We start from the raw sequence: 27,589 nt of genomic DNA, 5'->3' as shown, positions 1-27,589 counted from the left end.
TATGACACCATTTTTAACTTACCTGAAGCATCTTTTTTTGCAGATTATTCTGTTAAAATGACTAAGACCTTCATACGCTCTGGTTATTTATTGTATTTTTTTCTATCTCAGGTGTGATTTTCAGGCTTTAACTGTTGTAGAAGATAAAGTTTTGGATAGATTTGACCTGTGAATTGTTGTCGCTGAGCTGCTGGAGGTTCGGTCGCTGGAACCAGAGGGTCAGGTTCCACTGGAGGCACAAAATCAATGATTTTAGGAACTTTATCTTCTCCGTCTCAGGGTCAGACAATGATTGAAGAAGTTGACAACCTGCGGGACTGAAAACTGAAAATTTCACTCTGAGGTTCTGTTACAATCCAGAAAATGTGACCAGCATGTTAGATTTGATCTGTTTTCGTCTGATATGATTAGTTATTGTTAAGTTGAATTGACTGGTTTCACTGATTTGTCGTCTAAATTTAAAAAAATAACTTTGCCTGGGGTACCCGTATAGCTCAACAGGTTAAGCAGGCTGGTCTCCGACGCAGCGGCCCGGGTTCGATTCCTGCTCTCGGCCCTTTGCTGCATGTCTTCTTCTGACTCTTCTCCCCTGTTTCCTGTCTCTCTGTCACTGCACCTTTTGAAAAAGGCCAAAAAAATAACTTTTAAAAAAAAAAAGAATTAACTTTAAGTTACAGCTTCAGATTTCAAAGCCATTTTTTGACTAGAATCAGTACAAATACACTGAGATAAATGTAAAATCTGCAGGTTTAGAGACTTAATTCAGCTTTAACTTTAGTGGTGTTTTGATTATTAGGAAAACAAACAATCATTGTTTAACTTAAAGACACAGAAAGTTTTCATCATTTCTGTTGTCTGAAACTGCAAAAAATAACAAGTTTCAATTGCAACGAAGCTGTTTTTTCACTCGTGTTTTTAAGTTGTAAAATGGTCTGAAAATAAAATAATAAGACATTTTGAGCTCATTTAACTAGAAATGAGTTTAAAAATCCTATATTTGCATGAAATCAACCAGAGCTGATTTGACTGACTTCTCTCCAGTGTTTCTGGATGTGATGGTTGAGTTCGGATCCTCCATCTGTCTCCTCGTTAATCCAATCTCATCTAATTAATGACACGTTCAGGAAGTGGAGGACGGAGGGCTCTGATTGGCCTCCCTCTAAGCCAATCAGCTGGCTAAGCTGCCGTCTCTCTGATCTGAGTGACTGATGGGTTTTGTTTGGTTCCAGAACTGGGAGCGCTGTGAGGCCGGCCTGGCCGACAGCATGATGCAGCTGAAGGACATGAAGACCAGACTGAACCAGTCGATGCCAGAGAGCGATGACGAGCTGCAGAGCGCCGAGAAGTTCAACCAGGTGAAGAGTCTGAAAACACTCAGAGATGTTCCTAACGTACGGAGCATTAAAGCAGAATGAATGAGTTAACCCTCCTGTTGTCCTCATTTACAGGCACCAAAAAATAATATTTCCTTGTCTGAAAAAAAGCCAAAAATTCAGCAAAAAAATTCCCCAAATTTCTGAAAATTTGCAAAACCTTCAGGAAGAAAATTCCAATAATTCCTTAAAAGTTTTATTTAAAACAAACAAACAAACAAAAAATTCTTGTAAATATTTTCAAAAAGTAAAGCGTAAAAATCTTCCAAAAAAAATCCTAAAAATATCTAAAGTGATTCCATATATATCAGTAAAACTTGTAATATTTTCTGTAAGAACATTCACAAAAAAATCAACCAAAATCCAGTGAATTTCGCTGGATTTTGGTTGATTTTTTTGTGAATGTTCTTAAGAAATATTTTTAACATTTCTTTTCTTCCACCAAAAAATGTTCAAAGATTTCCCAAAAATGTTGAAAATGTGGACATCAGAAGTTTCAGTGAAAATATATTATTTTTCCCACATTTTCAAACTTGAAAACAAGTCAGTTTTGACCCGCAGGACGACACGAGGGTTAAACTAAACCTCTCTGGAGGCCTCAGTGATCTAATGTCAGTCTGTGGAGTCAAACACTGATTTTCTGCTGAATCATTTTGACCGTGGATCCTTCAGAGGTGCTGCTTTTAGATTAACCCCAGTTAGAAGGATTATTACTGCCTCCTAAACACTTCTGACTCTGGTTTATTTATTTATTTATCTTTAAAAAAGGAACTTTAATGAATTTACTCATCAATTTATCAGTAATAAATTATGAAGAATTATGCTTCAACTTTTTGACCTTCTGACCTTCATGAAGTCATGTTATTAAAAAAAAATCACCAAAATCATGCCATTTGTCAGAACAAGAAACTTTAAAATCTAAAAAAATTATCAAATTTTCAACTTTCTAATGGTCTTTGAATGTATCATCTGCAATGTGCAGTTCAGTCAGGAATAATAATCAAATTTGAGCTTAAAGTGGTTATTTTTCATCAAAATCGCTTTACGCGTCTAAAAAGTTGCCTAAAATCAAATTAAATTCAATTAGATTAAATTGAATTAATAAAGGGTAAGAGAAAATATATATATATATATATATATATATATATATATATATATATATATATATATATATATAAAAGATCATCTGTGACGTATGGTTCAGTCAGGAAAAATAATCAAATTTTAGCTCAAAACTTATTTTTCATCAAAATCTCTTCACTCTACGTGTCTAAAAGTTACCGAAAACAAACTTTTTGCATCAAAGTCTTTAAAAGTCTGCTCCTCAGGCAGATTTCAATGTGTGAAAACATCTGTTGGAAGTGGGTTGAGTTACCTCTGAGTATTTGATACGTCAACCTAAAATTTCACAAATATCTTCAAAAGCTCCAAACATGAGGAAACAAATAAACAATAAATTGCAAGAATTAAACTGCCTGAAGACTGAGACATAAGTAGAAAAATAAAAATAAAAAAATATATTTATGTATAATTACTATAAATAATTATACTAGTAAAATAAATACAATAAATAACACTTAAATAGGGCTAAATGTATGGGTCTTTTAAATGAAAAATTGGCTCCATATGTGAGGAAACGATGGAAAAATTACAAATAAACTACAGAAATCTGTAGAAAATAAATAAATGAATGAATAAAGGAATAATAATAAAAATCTTCACAGAAATGTGCAAATTATTTGGATGAGATTGTGCAAAATTATTGTGTATTGTGTAAACTTGGCTGTGCAAAGAAGCATGAATGTAATCCTAATAATGATGATAGTATATATTTTTAAAGATAAGAAGAAAAAGGTTTTCAAAATCATACAACAGATAAAATATTATGTTATTATTATTATTATTATTATTATTATTAATAATAATAATAATAATAATAATAATAATAATAATAATAATAATAATAATAATAATAATAATAACACAGCATAATTATTTATTTTTATTTTTCTTATTATTTTATATTATTAATATAATAATAATAATAATAATAATAATAATGTGTTTTAATTAATTTTGGTAATTATTTTTTAAATAATTCTAATATAATAATAAGTAAGGGCTGCACAGTGGCGTAGTGGTTAGTACTTTCTCCTTGCAGCAAGAAGGTCCCTGGTTCGCGTCCCGGCTTTCCCGGGATCTTTCTGCATGGAGTTTGCATGTTCTCCCTGTGCATGCGTGGGTTTTCTCCGGGTACTCCGGCTTCCTCCCACAGTCCAAAAATATGCTGAGGTTAATTGATCATTCTAAATTGCCTGTAGGTGTGAATGTGAGAGTGATTGTTTGTCTTTGTATGTAGCCCTGTGACAGACTGGTGACCTGTCTAGGGTGTCCCCTGCCTTCACCTGAGTCAGCTGGGATAGACTCCAGCCCCCCATGACCCTAGTGAGGATTAAGAGGTGTATAGATAATGGATGGATAATAAGTAAATAAAATAATGAAATAAATAAATGGTAAAAGAGAATAATATGAACAATATATAATGTAATAATCAATGTAATAATGTAGTAGTCCCTGTGGTCCCTCTTGCCCCCTCTAGTCCATCTAGTCCCTCCCATCCCCTCCTGTCCCCTCTTGCCCCCTCTGGTCCCTCAGGTTCCTCCTGTCCCCTCCTATCTTTTCCGTCCCCTCTGATCCCTTTGGCCCCCTCTAGTCCCCTCCTGTCCCCTCTAGTCCCCCCCATCCCCTCCTGTCCCCTGCTGACCCCTACCCCTCCAAGTCTTGTCCCCTCGGGTCTCTCTAGTCCTTCTGGTCCCCTCTAGTCCCTCTAGTCCCTCCCATCCCCCGTGTCCCCTCCCATCCCCTCTAGTCCCTGTAGTCCTCTCTAGTCCCTCCTGTCTCCTCTAGTCCCCTCCCGTCCCCCCTGGTCCCCTCCCCCTCCAGGCCTTGTCCCCTCCCCCAGCCGTCCTGCTGCCTCGGGCCTCTAATCCTGTGCTGGGCGGAGGGAGGGAGGGACGGGGACAGAAAGAGAAAGCAGCTGGTGGACTCAGTGTTTGACGGTGAGTTGTGGTATGCAGGAGAACGAGGACGTCCTGGAGGACTGGGCTGAGAGCCTGACGGAGCTGAGCGCCATGAAGACGGACCTGAGTCAGTACATCATCGCTGATGACGTCCTGCTGCTGCAGGAGCAAGTGGAGCATCTGCACTGTCAGTGGGAGGAACTGTGTCTGAAGGTGGGCCACAAACACAACACACTTATTATTGTTTATTATTTAGAGCTACATCCTACATCCAGCGTCTCTTTTACACTTCATTTAATTTAATCACTGATTCTTTGAGATTTACTCCAGTCAGAAGGATTATTTCTGCCTCCTAAGGAACTCTGACTTTGTTTTGAACACTTTGGTTCAGTAAAATATATTAACGTTGATGGAACGTGGGAATTCATGAAGAATTTATCAGTTTTCATTGGAAAAAAACCTGAGAATATCTGGACTTTTTTACCCTCTGAAGCCCAAAATCAGGATTTTAATCACTGGTTCTTTGAGTTTTACTCCAGTTAGAAGGATTATTTCTGACTGACTTATTTTGGATATTTTTTTTCCTCTTAGCTTTAATGGGATGTGGGAATTCATGAGGAATTTATCAGTTTTCATTTTAAAAAAAAGCTTAGAACATCTGGACTTTTTAACCCACTGGTTGGCAGGAATGTTAAAAAAAAAAATCACCAAAATTACAGCATTTATCAGAACCACAAACTGTAAAATCTGAAAATAATATAGGATTTTCTACTTTCTGACGGTCTGTGAACATATCATCTGTGACCTACAGTTCATTTAGGAAAAATAACCAAATTTAAACTTAAAACTGTTCTTGTTCACATTATTCCGTGTTTGTACTGAAAACAAACTGAGAATATCTGGACTTTTTTTAAGCCCAAAATCAGAGTTTTAATCACTGGTTCTTTGAGTTTTGCTCCAATTAAAATGATTGTTTTTGCCTGTGAAGCAACTTTGACTTTGTTTTGGACATTTTTTTCCACTTAAATATATTCATTTTAACAGGACGTGGAACTCTTGAGGAATTTACTCATTTATCATTGAAAAAACTGAGATTAACTGCACTTTTTAACCACTGGCAGGCAGGATTTTAAAAAAATCACCAAAATAACGACATTTATCACAACCACAAACTGTAAAAACTGAAAAAAAATTAGGATTTTTATCTTTCTAACGGTCCATGAATGTATCATCTGTGGCATAAAGTTAATTTAGGAAAAATAACCACGTTTAAACTTAAAACTGTTCTTGTTGACATTATTCTGTGTTTATACTGAAAAAACCTGAGAATATCTGGACTTTTTTACCCTCTGAACCCCAAAATCAGTATTTTAATCACTGGTTCTTTGAGTTTTATTCCAGTTAGAAGGATTATTTCTGACTCTGACTTTGTTTTGGACATTTATTTTCTCTTAAATATATTAATTTAATACCAAATTTGAGCTTAAAACTGTAATTTTCAATCAAAATTGCCCAAAATAAACTTTATAAAATAAACTTTGACTATGAACACATTACCTCTGGTGTACTTTCAGGCCGGTAAAATGAATTATAAAAGGTTTTACCATTTTTTCTAAAATATATTTGACTCTTAAGCAGCTCTGGTTCTGGTCTGGACATTTTTTTTCTCCAAAATGTATCAGCTTTCTTGACGATGTAACACAGTAATAAACAGGGCTGTGAACACCTGAACTTTTAATGTGTCTGAACCCTAAAGGCATGTTGTCTTTTAAAAAATCCTCAAAGTAACACTATTTATCAGATCCAGAAACTGTAAAATCAGAAGAAATCATCAGATTTTGTACTTTCTGACAATCTATGAACAAATAACCTTAGGAAAAATACCCAAAATCTAGGCCTAAACCTGTGATGTTCCATTAAAATCTCCTCATTCTGCATGTCCTTTTTGCAGTAATGTGTTCATTTTGGTGCATCTTGACCAGTTTAATCCTTCATTTTGGTCTTTTTAGTGATGGCAGATACCTAAAATCTGCTCACACATGACAGGAAGTGGTTCCTTCATCATGTAATTCATGGTAAACGTATGTCTAGTTGCTTTTTCATAATTTTACGGCTAAATATAACCTCCAGTTTTTGCTTAAAATGTGTAAAACTAATAAAATCAACACAGGAAGTCTTTCGCTGCTGCAATGAGACATTCTGGCTTCATAATTATGTCTTGAAATCTAAAAGACTTGATGTAAACACCACAGAGAGACAGAAATCACACCTTTTTGTAGTTTTTTTTAGACACTTCCTGTCGAGTCCAGATGATCTTTCTGTTAACGATTAAAGACAAGCTCTTCCTCACTCTGTTTTTGTTGTTGTTGTTGTTGCAGAAAGACTCTTTAAATGCTCCAGAATGAAGCTCTAACTTGATTTTCTTTATTGAATCTAACGTCAGCTGACTGGGTGTCTCTGTTAAATTCTAATCCATTAACGAGGAGTTAGTCGGTAAATCTTTAGAGGGTCTCTGAGGGGGAGGAGAGGGGCATTGTGGGAAACGGGACAGATGGATAGAAATGCAGTAATGAGCTGAGAGGAGCTTTTGTATGAAAATGAGTTTTCTAGAGGGGGAGGGGAGGTGATAACTTTCACTTTCTACTGTCTGAGAGGAGGTTTGGGGGTTTTTACATCAGAGTTAGAGGCTTTCAGGAGCAGATAGAGAGGAAATGTTCTCCTGAGTTTTAGTTCCAGGGTGTTTTGTTGTAAATGTAGAACAAAATAAACTAATTTCAGACAAAAGATACATGACATCGCTAAAACAATAAACTAAAAACTAAATCCAAACCAGCAGCAGCTGAGTTTATTGTCAGTAGGATATGTCTCCATGTGTGATGATCCTCCTGATAACTTCTGAGAACTCAAGAAACAATCAAAGGTTGAAGTTAAATCCAGATTCTGTGGTTCAGAGGAACAGTTTTATGACATACAGTGAATTATTCTGTGTTTTTAGATTTAACGTCCAGTGTTCTTCTGACAAATAGGCTCTTCTTCTTCTTCTTCTCCTTCAAAGTCTTTTCCTTCTTCTAAATGTTCTTCTTCTACTCTTCCTTCTCCTTCGATCTCTTCTTCTTCGTCTAAGTCTTTTTCTTCTTCTCTTTGTTTTCCTCCTCCTTATATGTCATCTTCTTCTGCTCTTCTCTTTCTTCTTCTTCCTCTCCTCATCCTTTTCACCTTCTTCTTCATCTTTCTTTTAGTCTTCTTCCTCTTCTCCTCCTTCTTCTTTTAGTCTTCTTCTTTTCCGTTTTTCTTTTTCTCCTTCTTCATCATCATCATCATCATCATCATCATCTTCTCTTCGTCCTTCTCCTTCTTTTCCTTCTCCTCCTTCTTCTTCTACTGAGTCTTCATTGTATTGTTATTAACACAACAGTGCCGTGGAAATTAGATGACTGAATAAACCATTTACATGTTTTTGTCATATATAAATAATAAAAGAAAATTACAGTAACCATTAACCTGAAGTTGTAGATTTGTTTTTCCCCCCAGTATTGTCTTCTTTCTTCCTCTTAGACTTTTTATTTCTTAGTAAGATTTCATTGTTTCATCATTGATATTTCAGTTTGTTGATGCTGACACATTACATTTAGTTATTTATTTATTTGTGTATTATGTTTGGACAAATTTGAAGCATTTCGAACAGTTTTTGAGTCACTTTAAACTATTTTTAAGGCATTTTAGAGGAATTTTTGATCAATTTTGAGCTTTTTTGAGCTGTATACATGAAATTATTATTAATTAGTTGATACGTTGATTGACTATTGAGGAAAAACTCAAAAAAGTTTTATATTATTCTATTAAAGAGGAAGCAGCTCTAAACAATGTTCTACTCTGAACCAACTAACTGTTGATGCTGACGTTTCATAGCCAGTCCAGTCCGTGTTGAGTGTGATGTGGTTCTAATCTGCAGCAGTCTGACTTAAATTTATCTCCATTATGCTCCATCTATTCACCATCAATCAGATTAGAGGGACATTAAACTGCTGCACCAGCTGCTGTTCATCCACAGCAATAAGACAGATTAGAAGTTTCTAAGCACCTTAGAGTCATGGATCTGATCTACCGTCCGTCCTCTTCCCGTCAGGTGTCTCTGCGTAAACAGGAGATCGCCGACCGACTCAACGCCTGGATCATCTTCAACGAGAAGAACAAGGAGCTGTGTGAATGGCTGACGCAGATGGAGAACAAGGTGGCCCACAACTCGGACCTGAACATCGAGGAGATGGTGGAGAAGCTCAAAAAGGTAATGACATGGCTCACTGTGATGGAGGGAGGCCACCAAGACACCTATGACCCCCCTGAAGGAGCTACGATAAAAATTTACTCAAGAATTTCCTTCTGGATTAATAAAGTTTTAGCTTATCCTGATTCTTCAGAGGAGTCATAGGTGTCTTGGTGGCCTCCCTAAGTAGTCTCTTTCTTGTAACTCCTTCAGAAGGAGTCATGAGTGTCTTGGTGGCCTTCCTCACTAGTCATCTTCTTCTAACTCCTTTAGATGACTCACAGGTGTTTTGCTGACCTCCCTCAATAGTCTCTTTTTTAACCTCCTTCAGAGGAGTCATAAGTGTCTTGGTGGCCTCCCTCGCTAGTCTCTTTCTTGTAGCTCCATCTGAGGACTCATAGGTGTCTTGGTGGCCTCTTTTACTACTTTCATATTTGTAACTCCTCTAGAGGAGTCATGGGGGTCTTGGTGGCCTCCCTAACTAGTCTCCTTCTTTTACTGAGATCTATTCATGTTTCATATTTCTTCCGTTTATTAATTTATTGAAACTTTTTATTGTAAAATGAGATTCCTCAACGGCAAAATCTCAACCTTTAGTTCGTTGTTAGCGGAGTTGAATATCACTTTGATTGGATGTGTTTTACTGAAACTCACTTTATGTAGTTAATAACACAAAGATGTTGTACCAGGTACCGTCTAAGGCTTCATCCACACTAAAATGTTTTATATTTTCCATGCAGACGAGTCTTTTATCTCCCTCTTAGATACAATCTCTGCAAACTAACACACCCAACAGCACATATCACATGACCATTCATGCATATTAGACCTGAGGGTGTAAACGTGAGGCAGATAGATGGCTTGTTAGTTGTTAGTAGAAAATGCTACGGATGAAGATCATCTGCTGGCAAAGACGACAAGGTCAGAAACAACTGTAGTTTATTAATGTGTGTTGAATAGTCGAGACAGTCGTGATCGGAGAATGAAGAAACAACACGCTGCAGATTTAGATCCAATCAGGAAGTGGACATGGGAGTCCAATTTATTGTTCCTGGAAGTCTCAGTGTGAGGTTTTTGGTGTCCTAAAACTCCAGATCAGTCCAGACGGCAGATGTAAACGTTGGAGAATTTATGTGTTCTTAAAATGCAGATCTACTTGTGTGGGAGTAGCTGAAGTTCTGTCTTTATGTCCATCCAAACTGTTGAACTCCTCATAGGTTCACTACAAGCAGCAGAAGCTTTGACCGCTGCAAACCTCAGGACTGAGAAATGTGAAAGTTAGTTTTCCTGCTGCGTCAGACGTCTGGTCGTCTCTAAAAGCTGTGATTGTTAACGAGTCGACAGCTGTTTGTTCCCAGCAGGACGACGGCGGTTTGTTTAGTGCTGAACTCTCGGCCTTCATTTGTTCCGCCTCCAGGGGAGGGACTGAGGAGGCTGGAGGGCAGGAAAACCCAAACTTATTGCCCCGGCGGGGGGTTTTAAACCTTTATAGTCCCCTGAGCTTTAAATTTAGTGCTCTGACCAACACACTGACTCTTGTTTCCTTCTCTGGCAAACATCCAAAAGCAGAAGCTGTTGTGATTTTTAGCCTAAAAGTAGATTTTAAACCAGTGCGTGGGAGCAAATCACATTTAAAGTAAAGATTAAGAGTTTTTTTTGTGGTGAAATGAGATAAAACTTTATTAATCCCAAAGGAAATATGTTTGCCAGCTGTTGCTCAGAAAATAAAATCACAGAAATACTAGTAGAAAACATTAAGATAAAGCAAGTAATGCTGTACAAACATACTGAGGTAATAAAATATCACACATGATAAAGAAGCGTTGGAGCAAAAAAATGCTTTAGTGCTCCAGAAAAATGAAATATTGCACCTTAAATTAAATAATAGTCATGAATCTTGAATGGCACGCCGTAAAAATACAAAAATATTACACAGTTAATTAAAATATCCATCCATCCATTATCTATACACCGCTTAATCCTCACTAGGGTCATGGGGGGGCTGGAGTCTATCCCAGCTGACTCAGGTGAAGGCAGGGGACACCCTGGACAGGTCACCAGTCTGTCACAGGGCTACATACAGAGACAAACAATCACTCTCACATTCACACCTACGGGCAATTTAGAATGATCAATTAACCTCAGCATATTTTTGGACTGTGGGAGGAAGCTGGAGTACCCGGAGAAAACCCACGCATGCACAGGGAGAACATGCAAACTCCATGCAGAAAGATCCCGGGAAAGCCGGGACGCGAACCAGGGATCTTCTAGCTGCAAGGTGAAAGTGCTAACCACTACGCCACTGTGCAGCCCCTAATTAAAATATTACATGTAAAATTCTAATGTTGCAGCAAAAAAAATGAAATTTTATGCCAGAAAAATTAAATATTGGAATATTGCATTGAGATGTCAAACATAAAATAGGAATATTGTGCCAGAAAAATTAAATACTGCAGATTAAATTGAAATATTACATGAAATTAGAAAATTGCACCAGAAAAATAAAATATTACATATTGAGTTAGAATATTACACATGGAATTGAAATATTGCATCAAGAAAAAATGTAATATTGCTCCTTAAATTAAAATACTACACATAAAGTTTGAATGGCGTGCCATGAAAATAAAAATGTTGCACATTAAACTGAAATTTTACACATAAAATTGGAATGTTCAGCAAAAAAATTAAATTTTACACCAGAAAAATTCAATATTGTGTATTGAATAGCAATATTACACATGAAATTGTAATTTTTGCACCAGAATAATACATTTTTGTACCAGATAAATGAAATATTGAACATTTATTAAAATTTTACTCATAAAATTTAAGTTTTGCATCAGGAAAAATGTACATATTGCACATTGAGTTGACACATTTGGATATTACACCAGAAAAATGTCATCTTTTTGTACAATACATTGATATATTGTGTATGAAAATAATATAGTACATATTTCCTGTGTTGTACAGATGTTGTAAGTTGTCTCAGAATTTTAAGTTTTGAATAACAAACTTTCCATGTGACATAAAAACATAGTTGGTTTTGCTTCATAGTTGTTCCTAAATGTTAAATCTTTTTTATTATCTTTAATTCAGTCCTTTTCCATTCTTTGTGTTTGTTCCTCATCAGGACTGCATGGAGGAGATCAACCTGTTCAGTGAGAATAAAACTCACCTGAAGCAGCTTGGAGAGCAGCTCATCACAGCCAGCAACAAGACCAAGGAGACGGAAATAAACGACAAGCTGAAGGACGTCAACGACCGCTGGCAGCATCTGTTCGACCACATCGAGGCCAGGTAGGAAGAAAGACTAAATAAAACAAGATACAGACGTTATGCTGGGGTTCTGCTTCAGTCTGGCATCATTGTATCCACTGCTAAATCACACTTTTACTCATAGAAAAACAAACTGATTCTTTATTTGCTTAGAAAAGCAGATGCTTCTTACACAGCCTATACAGTGTTCTGTGGCAATAATGTGAACATTTTCTGGTTGGTCAGATTTAATTGGGTTAGTTTTGTTGTTAGATTTCATTTGTGGTGGAACAACGGTTGTAGAGAAATCATTCTGCAAAAATATTAGTTACTGGTTGAAACTCCAGTTTTCTGAGTAAAGATCCTTTCAAGACCTTCGCTCCAGGATGTGTTGGCTGCTTTTGTTAGCTAATATTAGCATGCTAAATTGCTTAAACAGACAAGGATTCAGTAGGTTTTGTTAGCATGCTAACATGTGCAACAATACATGCTAAATGTTTGTGTGTTATTGTGCGCACAGTGATAAAGTTAACCTCATGTTCTTTCAACATGAAGACATGATTTGATCTTTAGCTGCTAGCTGATGTGGTTAGCATGCATTACTGCAGCTGTTAACAGGGTTGAATAGCATTTAGCAAAACAGCATTAGCATTTACCTGGTTGTGTTTGGTGGACAGATTTTAGTCTTTGTTGTTGGCTTTGTCCCTGCTTTTGTTGGCTAATATTAGCATATTAAATTGCTTACACAGACAAAGATTCAATTTTTATCAGAAGGATAAAAATAACCTCATGTTCTGTCAGCAATCTTTAGCAGTTGGCTAATGTGGCTTGCATGTATTACTGCAGCTATTAACAGGGTATGGTAGCATTTAGCATAACAACATTAGCATTTACCTGGAAACCACAGTCGAGTCTAAGACTGAGATGTCCTACAGGTTGTATTTAGCAGACAGCCTTTAGTCTTTGTTGTTGGCTCTATAGCTGCTTTTGTCAGCTAATATTAGCATGCTGAATGGCTTACACAGACAAGGATTCAATAGGTTTTGCTAGCATGCTAACATGCATAACAATACATGCTAAATATCTGAATGTTAATATGTACTTAAGGATAAAAGTAACCACATGTTTTGTCAACAATAATAGCAGTTAGCTGATGTTATTAGCATGCATTACTAAAGCTATTAACAGAGTTGGGTAGCAACATTAGCATTTACATGAAAAACAGTTGAGTGTGACTGAGATGTCGTAGTTTGTATTTAGCAGACAGACTTTTGTTTTGTTGTTGACTTCATCCCTGCTTTTGTTAGCTATTATTAGCATGCTAAATTGCTTACACAGACGAGTATTCAGTATGTTTTGTAAACATGCTAGTATGCGTAACGATACACATGGAATGTTTGTGTGTTTTTGTGTGCTCAGTGATAAAATTAACCTCATGATCTTTCAACATGAAGACATGATTTGATTTATAGCAGTTAGCTGATGTGGTTAGCATGCATCACTGAAGCTATTAACAGGGTTGGGTAGCATTTAGCATTAAAACATTAGCATTTTACCCAAAAAGCACAGCTGAGTCCAAGACTGAGATGTCTTAAACGGAGGCTAAATCTTTTTTTGTTGCCTTTTTACTAATTTTTAGTCATTATCTGTCCTCTTATTTGACGTCCGTTTAAACTGTGGCTCATGTTACTCTGTTGATCAATAACTGCTAGAATAATCCTCTGAGACGTGACCTGATGATATCTTTAGTCGGGTACTTTGGACTTTTACTGCTTCTTTCAGTTCTACAGCATGTTGATGTTATTCTGCTTTGGTCCAACACTGTTAAAGCAGCTCTGGATTATATTGTGTAGTTGGTGCAGCATGTTGGGTAAGACGTCACGTTTTGATGCTTTTTCTAACCTTTTTTCAGTCAATCTGCTGCTGGAAGTTAATTTTTGTGGCTGTTATTTAACTGTTTGTCAAATGTAAGGCCTCGGAGCTGGAACCAGTCTATTTTTTCTGCTTTTCTGAAACATGTGCAGCCGATCAGAGCTCATCTGTTGTAGCTGCAGATTAAAGCTCAGAGGATAGACTGATATTATTATTAATCCGTGAATGCAAATCCATCAGAGAGATGAGCCGCTGAAACGTTGAGGCTTAGCGCCACTTTACTGCTGATACACGGCAGAGCGGCATTGTGCAACTCAATAGGGAGTAAAGTGGTGACTTTACATCAAACAAACCAGTTATTTTACCCTCATGTGAAGGTTAAATCTATTTATTCACCTAAAGGTTGAGTTAAAACCTTCCTCAGCCTCCATGTCTCACTGAAAGCTTCCATCTCTGCAATTTATAACGTCAAGGCTGAAAATACTTTTGCTTTTAGGCCGTTTTTATGCTCAAAAAATGATGCTGTAGTTGAATGACAGAAGAAAAAAAGAAGCTTTCACACCTCTGAACACGACAACAATCACTGAACTGTGACGGCGCGATAAATCTGAGAGGTGATTTTAGAAAAAGTAATATTCCTGCTGCGTGAAATAATATTGATTTTCGTCGAGTTGCATCTAAATTGTGTTTTTCCTCGACAATCACACAATCATGTCAGCTCTGTTTAAAACTTCCTTCCAATGAACATTAACTCATTGCAAACTTGTCACTATTATATTCATTTTTTGCCATTTTTACTTCGTATTTAATGCTTTCCAGAGACACTTTAAATCTAAACTGCACCATCATGAAGTAACCTGAAGACTTTATCCACATTTAAGCACCAATATTCTTTAAAAATCATCTCAGAAGACACAATTTGAAGGTCACAAAACACCTTTCTCGTGAACTTTGCAGCTATTACAAACTGAAATGTCCCTAAAAATCAAACTTTACCATGATTAAGAGACGTCTGATTAATGAGACTCACCAATATCTAACAATTCAGGTTTTAATGAACACTAGCTGAAGCTTAGTTCGTTGCTTCCAGTTGTTTAGGACTATTTGAGTTTATTAAACATCTGCAGCATCTAACAGCAGCAATTTAATTATTTATTAATAAAAATATCCTTGCCAGGCAGATATGATTTGTCAGGATCTAACAGCAGTTTATTAGCTACAGGTAAATTATTAGTTAAGTAGAGGTCGTCATCAATGTCATGAACTCCATCGTAGCTGGTGGGATATTTAGGGCCCCAGCACTGAGCTAGGAATTATTTTTTGCTCAAAAGCATTGTATTTTTGAGGCCTAAACATGCTCAAAAACTCATGGAAATTTAAACTTACAAAGTATTTATTGGTTTAATAGTCTAAACTATTTATTAGTGTTTTACTTTTTGTTAATTAACTGTTCAATCCATGACAAATATCGCATGTCTGAATGAAGCTGCTGACTCCAAACTTTGGAGTAAAAGTAAAGAATTGACCACAATAACTTGAAAACTGTACAAAATTACTTTAAACTTGTTCAAAATGACTCAAAAATAGTTAAAAATGCCAATTTTTATAGTCATCGTGGACACATTTTTGCCATTTTGAGTCACAAGGGTGTTATAAACACGTTTTTCATTGTACTCTAGTTTTTAGTGTCCTTTCAGTCTAAAGTTTTCCAAGATAACTTGAAAGTCTAAATCGTCTAAAATCACTTCGAATTTCTCCAAAGTAACAGGAAAAAAATTCTAAATTGACTGTAGAATTGTCCGAAACAGGTTGGAATCTGTCTTAAATTACTGTGTCATTTAAAATGACTCATATTTTGTTCAAAATTACTTTTTTAAAGTCATTTTTCTAAGACTTTTTCTAAGTCATTTTGGATGATTTTCAGTGCAGAGACTCAAAACTGGGCTAAAAATTGACCAAAATGATTAGTAAACTCTTCAAAATGCCCAATATTTGTTCAAAACAGCAATATTCAAGTCATTATGGACAATTTTAAATCTCTCCCCATCATCAGTAGAAAGATGTTTCTCCATGCTGAATGTATCTCCAACAACTTGCTCCTCTGTTCACTGTTTCTGAGCCATGCTGCATTTATTTATTGATCTATAAATGTTTTTTTTGTTACAATGTTAAAGTGACCAATGTGTGAATTACATAATCAGTCATTATATCTTCATTATCGTTCTGCATACGCAAATTATTTGACCAAAAATGTGATTGTTTTCCACCACATTGGAGTTTTTACAAAGAAGAAAGTTGTTTTGATGGTATAAGTAACAGAAAACAGACGTAAAGGTTGTAGATTTTCACTTTAAATCCTTCTATTAGTGCGACTTCCAGCTTCAGTCTGAAGGTTCTGACTTGGTTTTCTGGATAATTATGTGTTCTTCCGCTAACAAGGTTGATCTCAGGAGCAAGCGTTGTACATTAGTTGAGGTTTCTTCTTGTCCTCTTTGCTCTCCTATTGTCAAACAGTGCAGTAATTATTGCAGCAGAGTGCATCGTAATTACAGGATGGAGAGTTTAAACCGACGTCTGAATTCTGTTTCTGATAATCGTCTGTTCAGTGGGAATCTCAGGCAGGTTCGTAAACTCCTCGGTGACCCGAGTCTGGCTTTTCTTCCGGACACAGATGGGTTAAAGCAGCGTGGGAGGTGGCTTCGATCTGCCATATGGTGGCCGGTTACTGATCTGTCGGTCTGTCACAGAGTCTAACTTTAACTTCTTCTTCATAAATATCTGAATTTCTGATTACATAAACGATAATTTAACCTCCAGCTGCCCTATCTCTGCTCACCAACACAGATATTTTCTTATTTTGCCTCTACAGCAATATATTCTGAAGTGCTTCTATAATAGATGTTGCTTCATTTTTCTTTGGAAGCTCTTGAAAAGCTGCTTTTTCTCTATTTAATTTGAAGTATTTCGATGTAGTCGAGTGGAGAAAGTAGACAATGTTGTGACCCAAATGATGTTTAAACTTCACCACATGTTGCCACCAGGATGTTTGTTCAGAGAAAATTCACATGTAACCCCCTGAACTACAAACCAATTTGGCCTTTTTATTTGCTCCTGTCTCATTTTTCACTGCAATTTGAAATCCTGCACCTCTATGGAAACAGAACAACCACGGATAGAAGTCAAAAGTAACTCAGAAAATGTATTTTATGGAATATGGCACCGTTAGAATGTCATAAATTGTATAAAACAGAAACAAAAGCTGAATTTCTTTGATTATTTATTTGACAAAAACTGAAAAAGTGCCCACACTATACTACAGATATTTAACTATTTTCATGTTTCCAGTCTCTACCAACTTTTTCCCTCTACTCTAATCATCATCTGTAGAAAGATGTTTCACCATGCTGAATGTATCTCCAACAACTCGCTCCTCTGTTCACTGTTTTTGAGCCATGCTGCATTTATTTATTGATCCTGTAGATATTGTTTTCCTCTAAAATTAGCTTGAAACCTGCCCAAAGTAACAGAAAATTTACCAAACACAAAATCGGTCCAAAGTAACAAACAAAAGTCCAAAGTGACTGAAAACTGTTGTGAAATGACTTGAAACGTGTTCAAAATGGTCCAAAATTTGTTCAAAATGGCAATATCCGAGTCATTATGGACAGTTTTGAATCTCTGCTGTCGAAAGATGTTTCACCATGCTGAATGTATCTCCAACAACTTGCTCCTCTGTTCACTGTTTCTGAACCATGCTGCGTTGTCCAAAATTATTTAAAACATGTCTAAAGTAATAAAATCTTATCTGAACTGACTCTAACTTTGTCTAAAATAACTCAGATTGTTCAAAATTACCTAAAACTTGTTAAAATTGACTCGAAAATTGTTAAAAATGACAATTTTTGAGTCATAATGGACTTTTTTTTTGGCATTTTGGACAATTTTGAGTCTTTTGTCGTCTCCACTGCCTGCAGTTCAATCTAAAAACAGTTCTTTATGAGATCTTGCACAAATGTGTTTTTTAAAGCAAATTTATTAGGAAGACCTGTAGAATGAAGTGATTTTGAGGAAATATTAGCATTTTAAGCCTTGATTAGTTTTGTTTTTTCCATCGTAAGTGGATTTCACACATGATGAGTTCAAGGACAGTCAGGAAGTTGGAAGTTTAGTGGTTCTTTTTGTTGTTTTTACAATTTCTGGCTGATAAATGATGCGATTTTGGCGATTTTAAGTTGATTTTCCCAGTTTGGTGTGGAAGAATTGATCTGTACAGGATCTTTTTGACTCAGTGTGCCTTTAAACCAATCAGAAACTTATTTTCTGCTCCTGTGGTTTAGTAATATTAATGTTGGAGGGCGACAGCAGCAGATTCCTTCACAGCTTCGTGCCTCAGCAGCAGCTCATTAACAGATTATCCTTGTTGTTGTCTGAGGAGATCCAGATTCTTCTATTGTAACAAGCTGCCAGTCATGATAAAGACCCTCAGTCTCGACCACAACGTTGATCCCATGTGGGTTCAGATGCTCCAGTTTGGAGTTTAGTCCCTCTACCATACAATAAATATGATAATTTATTGGAATAAACCAACTTATTCTCTCAGTTTCAAGCTTTAATTACACATTAAAGACCATCAGAGTCCATTAGAGAGATTCTGTGATGAAGTCTTAAGCTGAACTTTCCTTAAAGCTTTGGGTTCGCAGGTTCTTATACTTCCCAACATGGACAAAGGTTTACTGTGAATAGAATATTTTTACGATGGTCCTGGTTTTTGTGCATCAATTTGCTCCTTTTCTGTGTCATTTTATGGTCCATGTTTATGTGAAGGGAAAAAGACAGGTGACAGTTTAGAATATAATGGGATGAATGTAGATTTAAATATGTTTTGTGGTTGTTTTTGAGCTCATAATTCATATCTTGAGACTTAAAGTTCTGGAGAAAAAGTCCTCTGTCTGAGGCATTTGGTGATATTTTAGCATTTTCTTGTAAATACACAGTCTGCTTCTTTTGTGTTTTTACTTCTATTGTGCTCATGTTTCCGAAAAAGTGAGAATTAATGGAAGCTAGCATTTTAACAATCAGTCATGTGTTTATTCCAATATCACTTCTGCTGCACCCTAAAGAACCAAACTAATTATACTATTTATAAAAACACAAAGAACCACTGGATTCACAACTTTCTGAAAGCCAGTCGTTGCACCGTTGGAGTGTCTTTATATTAAACGTGACAGACTGACAGTAAACCATGGAATGAGTCTGATATGAAAGTGTAGACTCATCATGTTTGTAGGATTTGAGGCTCAGGTTGCCTCCTGCAGGCTGAACTGGGGGTAAAAAGCTTCTAAGCTGGTAAAAGTCTTTCCATTGGTCAGTTCAAGCAGCTTAACATGATCAGGAGACACTTTAACTTTAATATGACGCCACCTGTTCATACCTGAACCATAACAGAGAGGTTTATGAAGCAGGAAACAGGTGGAAACACCGATTTACTCCAAGCTGGAAGTTTAGTAATGATGACTAATTTATTAGCAATATTTTAAAAAGGAAACTGTGTCTGTATGTGAGAGGAAGCTTGTGTCGGTGGGCTGAAAGTAGCTTTGTAGATCAGTGGGCTTCAGCCTCACTTAACCTCCTGTTTGCTAATCCAGTTACACTCTGTTCACCGACAGGCAACACTCCTGTGACCAAATTATTAGAATTAAGCTGCATATTTTACAAACACAGGTCTGATTTAAAGTAAATATTAAACCTTTGTACCACCAAAGCATCACTATTAAAATCTAAATCTGACATATCTAAAGCTACAGTACCACTAATGGCCACTAGGTGCAAAAAAATGTCATGTTTAAGCAAAGTAATTAAACCTTCTGAGAAATGGATGAAACACCAAAATAAGCTTTGAATTTTAAACTTCCACCCAACTAGGAACAATATTCAACCTTTCTCAAAGCCAAGCCACTGTTCTGTCTGAACATTTTGACGTTTCATCAAAATCACTTTATTTCACAGGTTTCGTGGAAAAATTCGCCAAAAAATTGTTTGCACAAGATCCTGTGCAAAAAAAAAAAAAAAAATTAAACCTACTGGTTCAATAAATAAATGCAGCATGGCTCAGAAACAGTGAACAGAGGAGGAAGTTGTTGGAAGATGCATTCAGCATGGTGAAACATCTTTCTACTGATGATGTAAAGAGTAGAGAGAAGGCAACAAAAATGAGACTCAAAATGACAAAAAAAGACACAACTGAGACAAATAACAACAAAAAAAACAAGCCAGATGACACGAGACACAAAACCACAAAAATGAGATGCAAAATGACCAAACTGAGACAACAAAGAGCAAAAAACTAGACAAAACAAGACACAAAATGACCCAAACGAGATGAAAAACCACAAAGATGAGACTCGAAATGACAAGAAAAGACACAACTGAGACACAAACAACTAAAAATGAAGGTAAAACGACAACAAAACAAACTGAGAAATAACAAAACAACAGAAATAAGACTCCAAACACAAGCAAGACACAAAGCCCTAAAAATGAGACTGAAAACAAGACAAATGAGGCAAAACAACAAGACGAATGCACCTGTTGGCATTTTTTGTCACATAAACAATCAAAGAAATTCAACTTTTATTTTACTTTTTATCTGATTTATGGCTTTATAACTGTGTCACTGCACAATAAACACATTTAGGAGGGTCAGGACTTTGTATTGTTGTGAAAAACATAACAGGAAGGAAAAAACCCAGAGTTCAAGGACAGAAATCCACCCTGCACTCTGCTGTTGCTCATCATTTTGCTTCTCGGCGCTCCACTGACTCAGATTGCTGCTGCTGCACTGAGTCACTTGTTGTTACAGCAGCTGGTTCCGAGTGCATGATGATGCCTCCTCCCTGCTTTTGTCTGCATCTCGCCTCGGTAGCTTCCAGCAGACGACCGCTGAGGTCGGCCTCGCGGAGGGATTAGAAGCGTTGACTCTGCTCGCTGCTCGTCTTTGTCCTCCAAAACAAACCGGCTGCTCCATCGTCACCCAGCAGCTGCCGTCTGCTGACACGAGCCTTTGTGGGGACGAGTCCTCGGCTTCGGGGGCCACCGGAGGGCCACCATCCGCCCCGTCATTGTCTGGATGGGCGTCTTTAAAACTCCTCACACCTGCACAGATCCTGCTGTTAATAACGAGTGCAGTGTTATTTACTGTTGCATTTGTTTAGAAAACAAGAAAGAAAACAGAGATTTTACGACCCATTGACTCCAAGAGGTTGTATTTCTGGTCGCCATGGTGATGCGGCGGCGATTTGTCAAGTTTGAACAAGGGATTGGGAGACCAAAGGTGGACTTGTGTGGGAGTTAATGTATCTTAATAAACCAGCAAATAGGATTAATGCGTTTAGGAGGGTGTTGCTCCTCTACACCTGCAGAAATCACCGCCTGCTGCTGATAAAGTGGTTTTTATTACACAGGAAGTAGTAAATGAGCTGCAACTCAAATAAAGTTTAGTAAAGTTTAGTAACTTTTTCTGCATTTATTTTATTGATTAAGTAGGTTTTTATTGTCTTATCAGTCTAAAATAACTTGAAATTTGTCTAAAATAACTTGAAATTTCTCCAAATTAAGCAAAAAAATGTCCAAACTGACTGAAGAATTGTCCAAAATAACTTGAAACCTGTTGTAAATTAAGATAAAGTAGTTTACCGTTAGTTAATTTTTGTTTAAGAAGGCAAGTTTTAAGTCTTTTTGGACAATTGTGAGTCTCTGCTCATCATGTGTAGAAAGATGTTTCACCATGCTGAATGTATCTTCCAAGAACTTGCTCCTCTGTTCACTGTTTCTGAGCCATGCTGCATTTATTTTATTTATCCAGTAGGTTTTGTTTTCCTCTCAGTGTCTCCCAAAGTAACATAAAATTGCCCAAATTTACACAACATTGGTCCAATATAACAAAAAATGTCAAAAATGAATGAAAAACTGGAAAATCACTTGAAATTTGTTTAAAACTCACCACAAAGTCACCGTAGTTTTTTTTTGTCCAATTAATTCAGGATTCTGCAGGAAAATAAATCCAAAATCCATGAGCTCTGCAACCGGTGGAATCAGAAAACACTTGTCTTCCTTTATATTATTGTTTCTTAGCTTATTCTTTGTCTTAAATGTTTCTTTTCGTGCACCAGGTGCCTCTTTTCTGATTAAGCATTTACATAACAGACCCAGAAAACCATCGTTTCAGCAAACAGAAGACGCTGGCGGATTTACATTTCTGTCTCCAGCTGTTGTCGTCTCCTCTGGTCATCATTCAGACCTGTAAAATACGACCTGAGGAGGCGGCAGATGGAGGTTTTCCAGTCTGATCTCCTGCTGGGTTTGTTTGTGTCGCCCAGTCAGCGGTTCATGTTCGAGGTTTGGATCTAAAACCAGCACCTGGAATCTGCTCCTGAACTAAATTTACTGGGATTCTGTCTCTGCTTTGTCTGGATTTCTGGGTTTCAAACATGTAATGGGTGCAATTTTGTATTTTTTTTTTTAATCCTCTGAAGCCCAACACCATGCTGAATGTATCTCCAACTTGCTCCTCTGTTCACTGTTTCTGAGCCATGCTGCATTTATTTGTTGATCCAGTAGGTTGGATTTTCCTGTCAGTCTCTCCCAAAGTAACATAAAATTGTCCAAATTGACTCAAAATTGGTCCAAAGTAACACAAAAATGTCAAAAACTACTGAAACTATTGAAAATTACTCGAAACTTGGTCAAAATTACACCAGAACTGCTTCAACAGGACAATTTTTGAGCCCTAATGGACAATTTGAATCATTTTGGACAATTTTTAGTACACTCTTGAATCTCCAATCAAAATTGGATTCAAAATTGTCCAAAATCTCTCAAAAAGTTGTCATTTTGATCAAATTTTTATTCACTGTGGACAAGCTTCAAGTAATTTTGGACAGTTTTAGCTTAAACTTTAGACTAGAGTTAAAAATCAAAGCTACTGCATGAATAAATAAATACAGCACGTCCGAGAAACAGTGAACAGAGGAGCAAGTTGTTGGAAAATACATTCAGCATGGTGAAACATCTGTCTATAGATGATGAGCAGAGAAAAATGTAAACAGATAAATAGCTATAGTATGCAAAGGCAGATTTTCCCAGTTTATAATAATAATAATAATAATAATAATAATAATAATAATAATAATAATAATAATAATAATAATAATAATAATAATAATAATAATAATTCCTAACTCTCCCTTTAATTTATTCCCTTTTTTAATTTCCCTTTTATTGCTTGTTTGCCAAAACAAGCAATATAAGCAAAACAAACAGCTACAAGAAGTCAAGAAAAGAAAAAAAAATATAAATACTTATTTTTTTGACGCATTCAAGATGATTTCCTAAAGGTTTCTAGTAAATAGTAAATATTTAGTTTAAGAGCCTCTAGTGTTATTTAGGGTGTGAATGAGTTAAAAATATGATTATTTTACTAATAATTAACCTGGCTTTAATACATATTAAGGCATTATTGTTAATAATGGAGATAAACATAAGTAATGCAATTATATAGCTATGAATTCCAGACCTTCACCTAACTAATATAAATATTAAGACTTAACATTTTCATTAATTATTGAGATTATTGTCACTAATTTAGAGATATATTTTAGACTTAATAAAAATATACAAAAAAATCCAACATTTTTCTAGATCCACTATCAATAAATTTTATTTTTATAGTATTTTATGTGGACTATTTTGCATTTTGTTTCATTTTAGAGTGTTTTATGTCATATATTATTATATTTTAATGCCACAGTGGAGAGTTAGCATTGATTTTAGCTGTTTCGGTGATTTATCAGGCTGAATATTTCAGAAATCCTGCATCCTGGAGTGAACCTGTGTGTGCATCCATCCAGCTGTTTGTGGAGGCTGGATGGATGGGGGAGGTCTGCGTAGGAGGGGAGTTAGGGAGGGGAGGATGGAGGTGAGGATCTGGCTGTAGCGGTAGCAACCGTCACCGTGGAGCCTGTAAGTACCGCCGGACCCGACCGGAGCCTCCATCCCGCCCGGCGTCAGACTAAGAGGGAGGCAGGTTGCTTGTTTTTGTTGTGGTAACGAGGAGGGAGGAGGACGGAGGGGGAGACGGGGGGGATGGTCAGGCTTTCTGTCGGAGCTTTCAGGCAGCACACAGCGCCTCTTTCTGCAGGTTTCCTTCAGCTCTGGTGTCTTATTGCTGCTGCTGCTGCAGCTGCTTCTCTGTTGGTGCTTCTTTAAGCTACATTATTTTACTTCCACTCTGCAGAAACGTCCTTTAGCTCTCAGCTGCAGACAAACAGATGCAGTAATCCTGCCTCCTCCTGCATGTCTGCTGCTGCAAAACATGCAAGTTAGTGGTGGAATGAAGGAAGCTTGTTGCTGCTTTTATCTCATCATGAAGCCATGTTGGCTGACGTGGACAGCAGAGATACCGGATAGTGTTGGAGCTAGCCTAGAGCCGCTACACTGTTATAGCTGTTAGCTGTTGAATGTCAGAGAAAAACATGACTTTGCATGAAGATACATCTGAAATCTGGTGTTTTTTGCCCCTCAGAGCTGCAGATTTTACCAACAGAAGTCATAGTTGCGTGTTTTCTGCATGTTTTCCACAGAGGATCATGTTGTAGCTTCGTCAAACAGCAGCAAACTCAAGCATTGTAGAGTCAGGAATTATGAACTTCAACACTGCCTATAATAAGAAGCAGCAGGAGATCATCTTGATGGAAAAAAACTAAACATTTATCTGCATTTTTATTCCTGTTTCCAGTTGGTTACAAAATGTCTTTAGAAATAAAGAATGTGATCACTTTTTACCTTTAAAATGCATGAATGTCTGCTGAAACACTGGTTCCGCTGCACCACACAGGAGATAAAACAGCCAATAATGTGCATTATTTGCAAAACGTGCAGCTGAAACATGGATTAAAGAAAGCATTGATGTTCTATACTGTACTATAACACTGCTTCTAATTTAGAAACTGCAGAAGGTCATCTTGATGGACAAAGAGCAAAATATTTATCTGCATTTTTATTCCTATTGACAGTCGGTTACAAAACGTCTTTATAAATAATGAATGTGAGGACAATGAAATCTAAAAATTAAATGTTTTGGGTGTAAAAAGGGAGTCTGTGAATGAAATGATGAACAAATTCACCATAAATTCAGCAAACTATAGTTAAAAATATTGACTGTTTGAGGATTCTCTGGTGAATATTAGATTTTTCAGGTAATGTGTCCAGTTAATGAAGGATTCAGCAGCAAAATAGATCTAAAATCTGTGAATTCTGCAGCCTGTCAGATCACAAAATGTTATATTATTATTTCCAGGTGCCTCTTTTCTCATCAAACATTCATCAGGGCTGGAGTCTGATCATACATGTAAAGTTTCAGTCAGACTGGAGCATGTTCAGGCCAGTTACACATCACTTTCTGTTTTATGGCGAAATGCTGAAATTTCATTGGTCACCATGGCCACACCCTCAGAAGTTTGTGGAGCATGTAACTTTTATTCACCCATGCCTGTTGTACATCCCGGACAAATTTGAACTCTGTTGGGGTTACTCTGTTTGAGTTTATAGCTTTTGAAAATGTCCAAAAATGACCCAAAAATTGGTCCAAAATCGTCCAAAATATGACACATAATTCAAAATGGCCGACTTCCTGTTGGGTTTTGGGTATGTGTGCAGGAGGCTTTCTTGTGCGTCCTGATGTGTTACAGATGTGTGCCTAATTTTGTAGCTGTAGGTGAAACGTGGTTCGGGACTGAATTTTCAGAATATTGCAGGGGGCGCTAATGAGACGTTTTGCCTCATATGTGTGTATCCCCCTAAAAATATCATATTTTTTGCTGATCCTGATGTGTGTGCAAATTTAAAGAAAGTATAAGGAAAAAAAACATGCATTACAACTAATAAGATATAAGGACATAAATAAGGGGCAGTGGTGGCGCAACGGTTAAGTCTCTGGACTACTGATCAGAAGGTCAGAGGTTCAAGCCCCGATGCAGCCACTGTTGGGCCCTTGAGCAAGACCCTTAACCCTTCCTGCTCCAGGGGGCGCTGTACTGTGGCTGATCTGTCGCTCTGACTCCCCCAAATCAGAATTTCCCCTCGTGGGATTAATAAGGGATAATAATAAAAATAAATAAAAGAAGTAGCTAAAATAACAGAGCAAAAAACAGTAATGCTGGTGATTACACTGAGCTATTAAGTAATATGACAAGTTTAGACCATAATCTGAATGACACAACCTTTTTTCAGAGCACAAACTGTACAAAACCTTGAGCCGGTGTGAAGTGTTTCAGTCACACGTGTCGTGTCACGCCTCTGCTGCTGCATTGTGTTGTTGTGTGCAGAGGAATGAGCTGATGTAGGTCAGAGAGCTGAACTGGAATGTGGATGACGGTCAGATGTAGGTCGGCCGAGGCTCACACGTGAGAACGAAGGCAGATTCCCAGACAGAAGAGCAAACCTGCTGCAGATTTAATCTCAGGGGAGGAGCTGAGAGTTAATGATGGCAGGGAGGAGGCTGAAGCTGGACGTTTCTGAATAGTAATCAGATGAAAAGCAGCAAAAAAAAAAAAAACTGCACTGAGACGCTTTAGTCAACACTGCTGAGACGTGACGTTCTGAGAAATTATTTATCTAAGCACTAAAATCAAAATATGTGAGACTTGAGAAACGTTTTTGCCATTTTATAGCCAAAACATTTACAACGATAATTAAAGCTGCAAGTAGCAATTAGCAGGCTGGCAGTCACAACAGAGTCCAGTTAGATGAGATTTGATGCAAACAGCTGCACTGAGACACTTCTGAGATGTGATCTTCTTGGAAATGATTTATTTTGAACATTGAAATCAGAATATTTGAGACTTGAGAAACTTTTTTTTGCCATTTTATATTAAAAAACTTCTAATTTGCAATGATAATTGCGAATTAAAAGTAAGCTGCAAGTAGCAGTTAGCAGGCTAGATATCACAATGGAGTTACAATTAGATGAGATTTGATGCAAAAAAAACTGCGGAGACACTTTTATTAACACCATCCTAAATGAGATTTTTTTTTCCCTTTAGAACTTTATTTATGAATTTTGACAGCATGTGAAATTAGATCAATACAAAATGCAAAATGTTTACAGCTGCACATTTTCAGTCCCCAACATTTAAGACAGGTACACGAACAAATATGTAAAAATATAACATCTTAAAGAACATGGTACAAACAGAAACACGCATACAAAAAAAACAAAAAAAAAACTTAAGTCGGTTTGTTTTTCAGCAGTTAAGTAATGACACTTAGAGCTGTGGTTGGATGAAAGTACTATGGAATGGTGTACATTTTATAAGTATCAATGTAGTTGAAAAAAGGTTGCCATGTTTTGTTAAACTTGGTTAATGAACCACTCAGCGTGCATCTCATTTTCTCTAGATGTAAAAACCTCATAACATCACTAATCCACTGGTCATGGGTTGGAGGACTTTCCTGTTTCCACCTCAAGAGTATAAGGCGTCGCGCAAGTAAAGAAGTGAAGGCAATTGCACTTGAGTGGACTTTAGACATAGAGATGTCAGGGGGTATGACTCCAAAAAGTGCAGTCAGGGTGGATCGAGGAAGAGTAATTTTAAATACAATGGATAAAGTATTAAAGATAGATGTCCAGTAATTGTTGAGACTTGAACATGTCCAGAAGGTGTGCAGAAGTGAACCTATATCTGATTTGCAGCGATTACACGTTGGGTCAACATTTGAGTAAAATTTGGATAATTTTTCCTTGG

At 36.8% G+C, this 27,589-nt stretch overlaps 1 protein-coding gene across 13 annotated transcripts in view; it reads left to right on the top strand.

The window, feature by feature from the left end:
* The window catches only part of syne2b (spectrin repeat containing, nuclear envelope 2b), a 212,925-nt gene that overhangs the window by 165,524 nt on the left and 19,812 nt on the right, over positions 1-27,589 (top strand). For all 13 annotated transcript variants that reach the window (XM_055005572.1, XM_055005580.1, XM_055005576.1 and 10 more), the window contains 4 exons: positions 1,230-1,355; positions 4,451-4,606; positions 8,520-8,678; positions 11,794-11,960. In XM_055005572.1, the coding sequence (XP_054861547.1) occupies positions 1,230-1,355; positions 4,451-4,606; positions 8,520-8,678; positions 11,794-11,960 (608 nt within the window). The remainder of the gene's footprint in view (positions 1-1,229; positions 1,356-4,450; positions 4,607-8,519; positions 8,679-11,793; positions 11,961-27,589) is intronic.

This window comes from Amphiprion ocellaris, chromosome 20 (assembly GCF_022539595.1).
Source record: "Amphiprion ocellaris isolate individual 3 ecotype Okinawa chromosome 20, ASM2253959v1, whole genome shotgun sequence".
Taxonomy (NCBI): domain Eukaryota; kingdom Metazoa; phylum Chordata; class Actinopteri; family Pomacentridae; genus Amphiprion; species Amphiprion ocellaris.
Note: the sequence above shows the minus strand (reverse complement) of the source record. Positions and strands in the feature narration are given on the sequence as shown.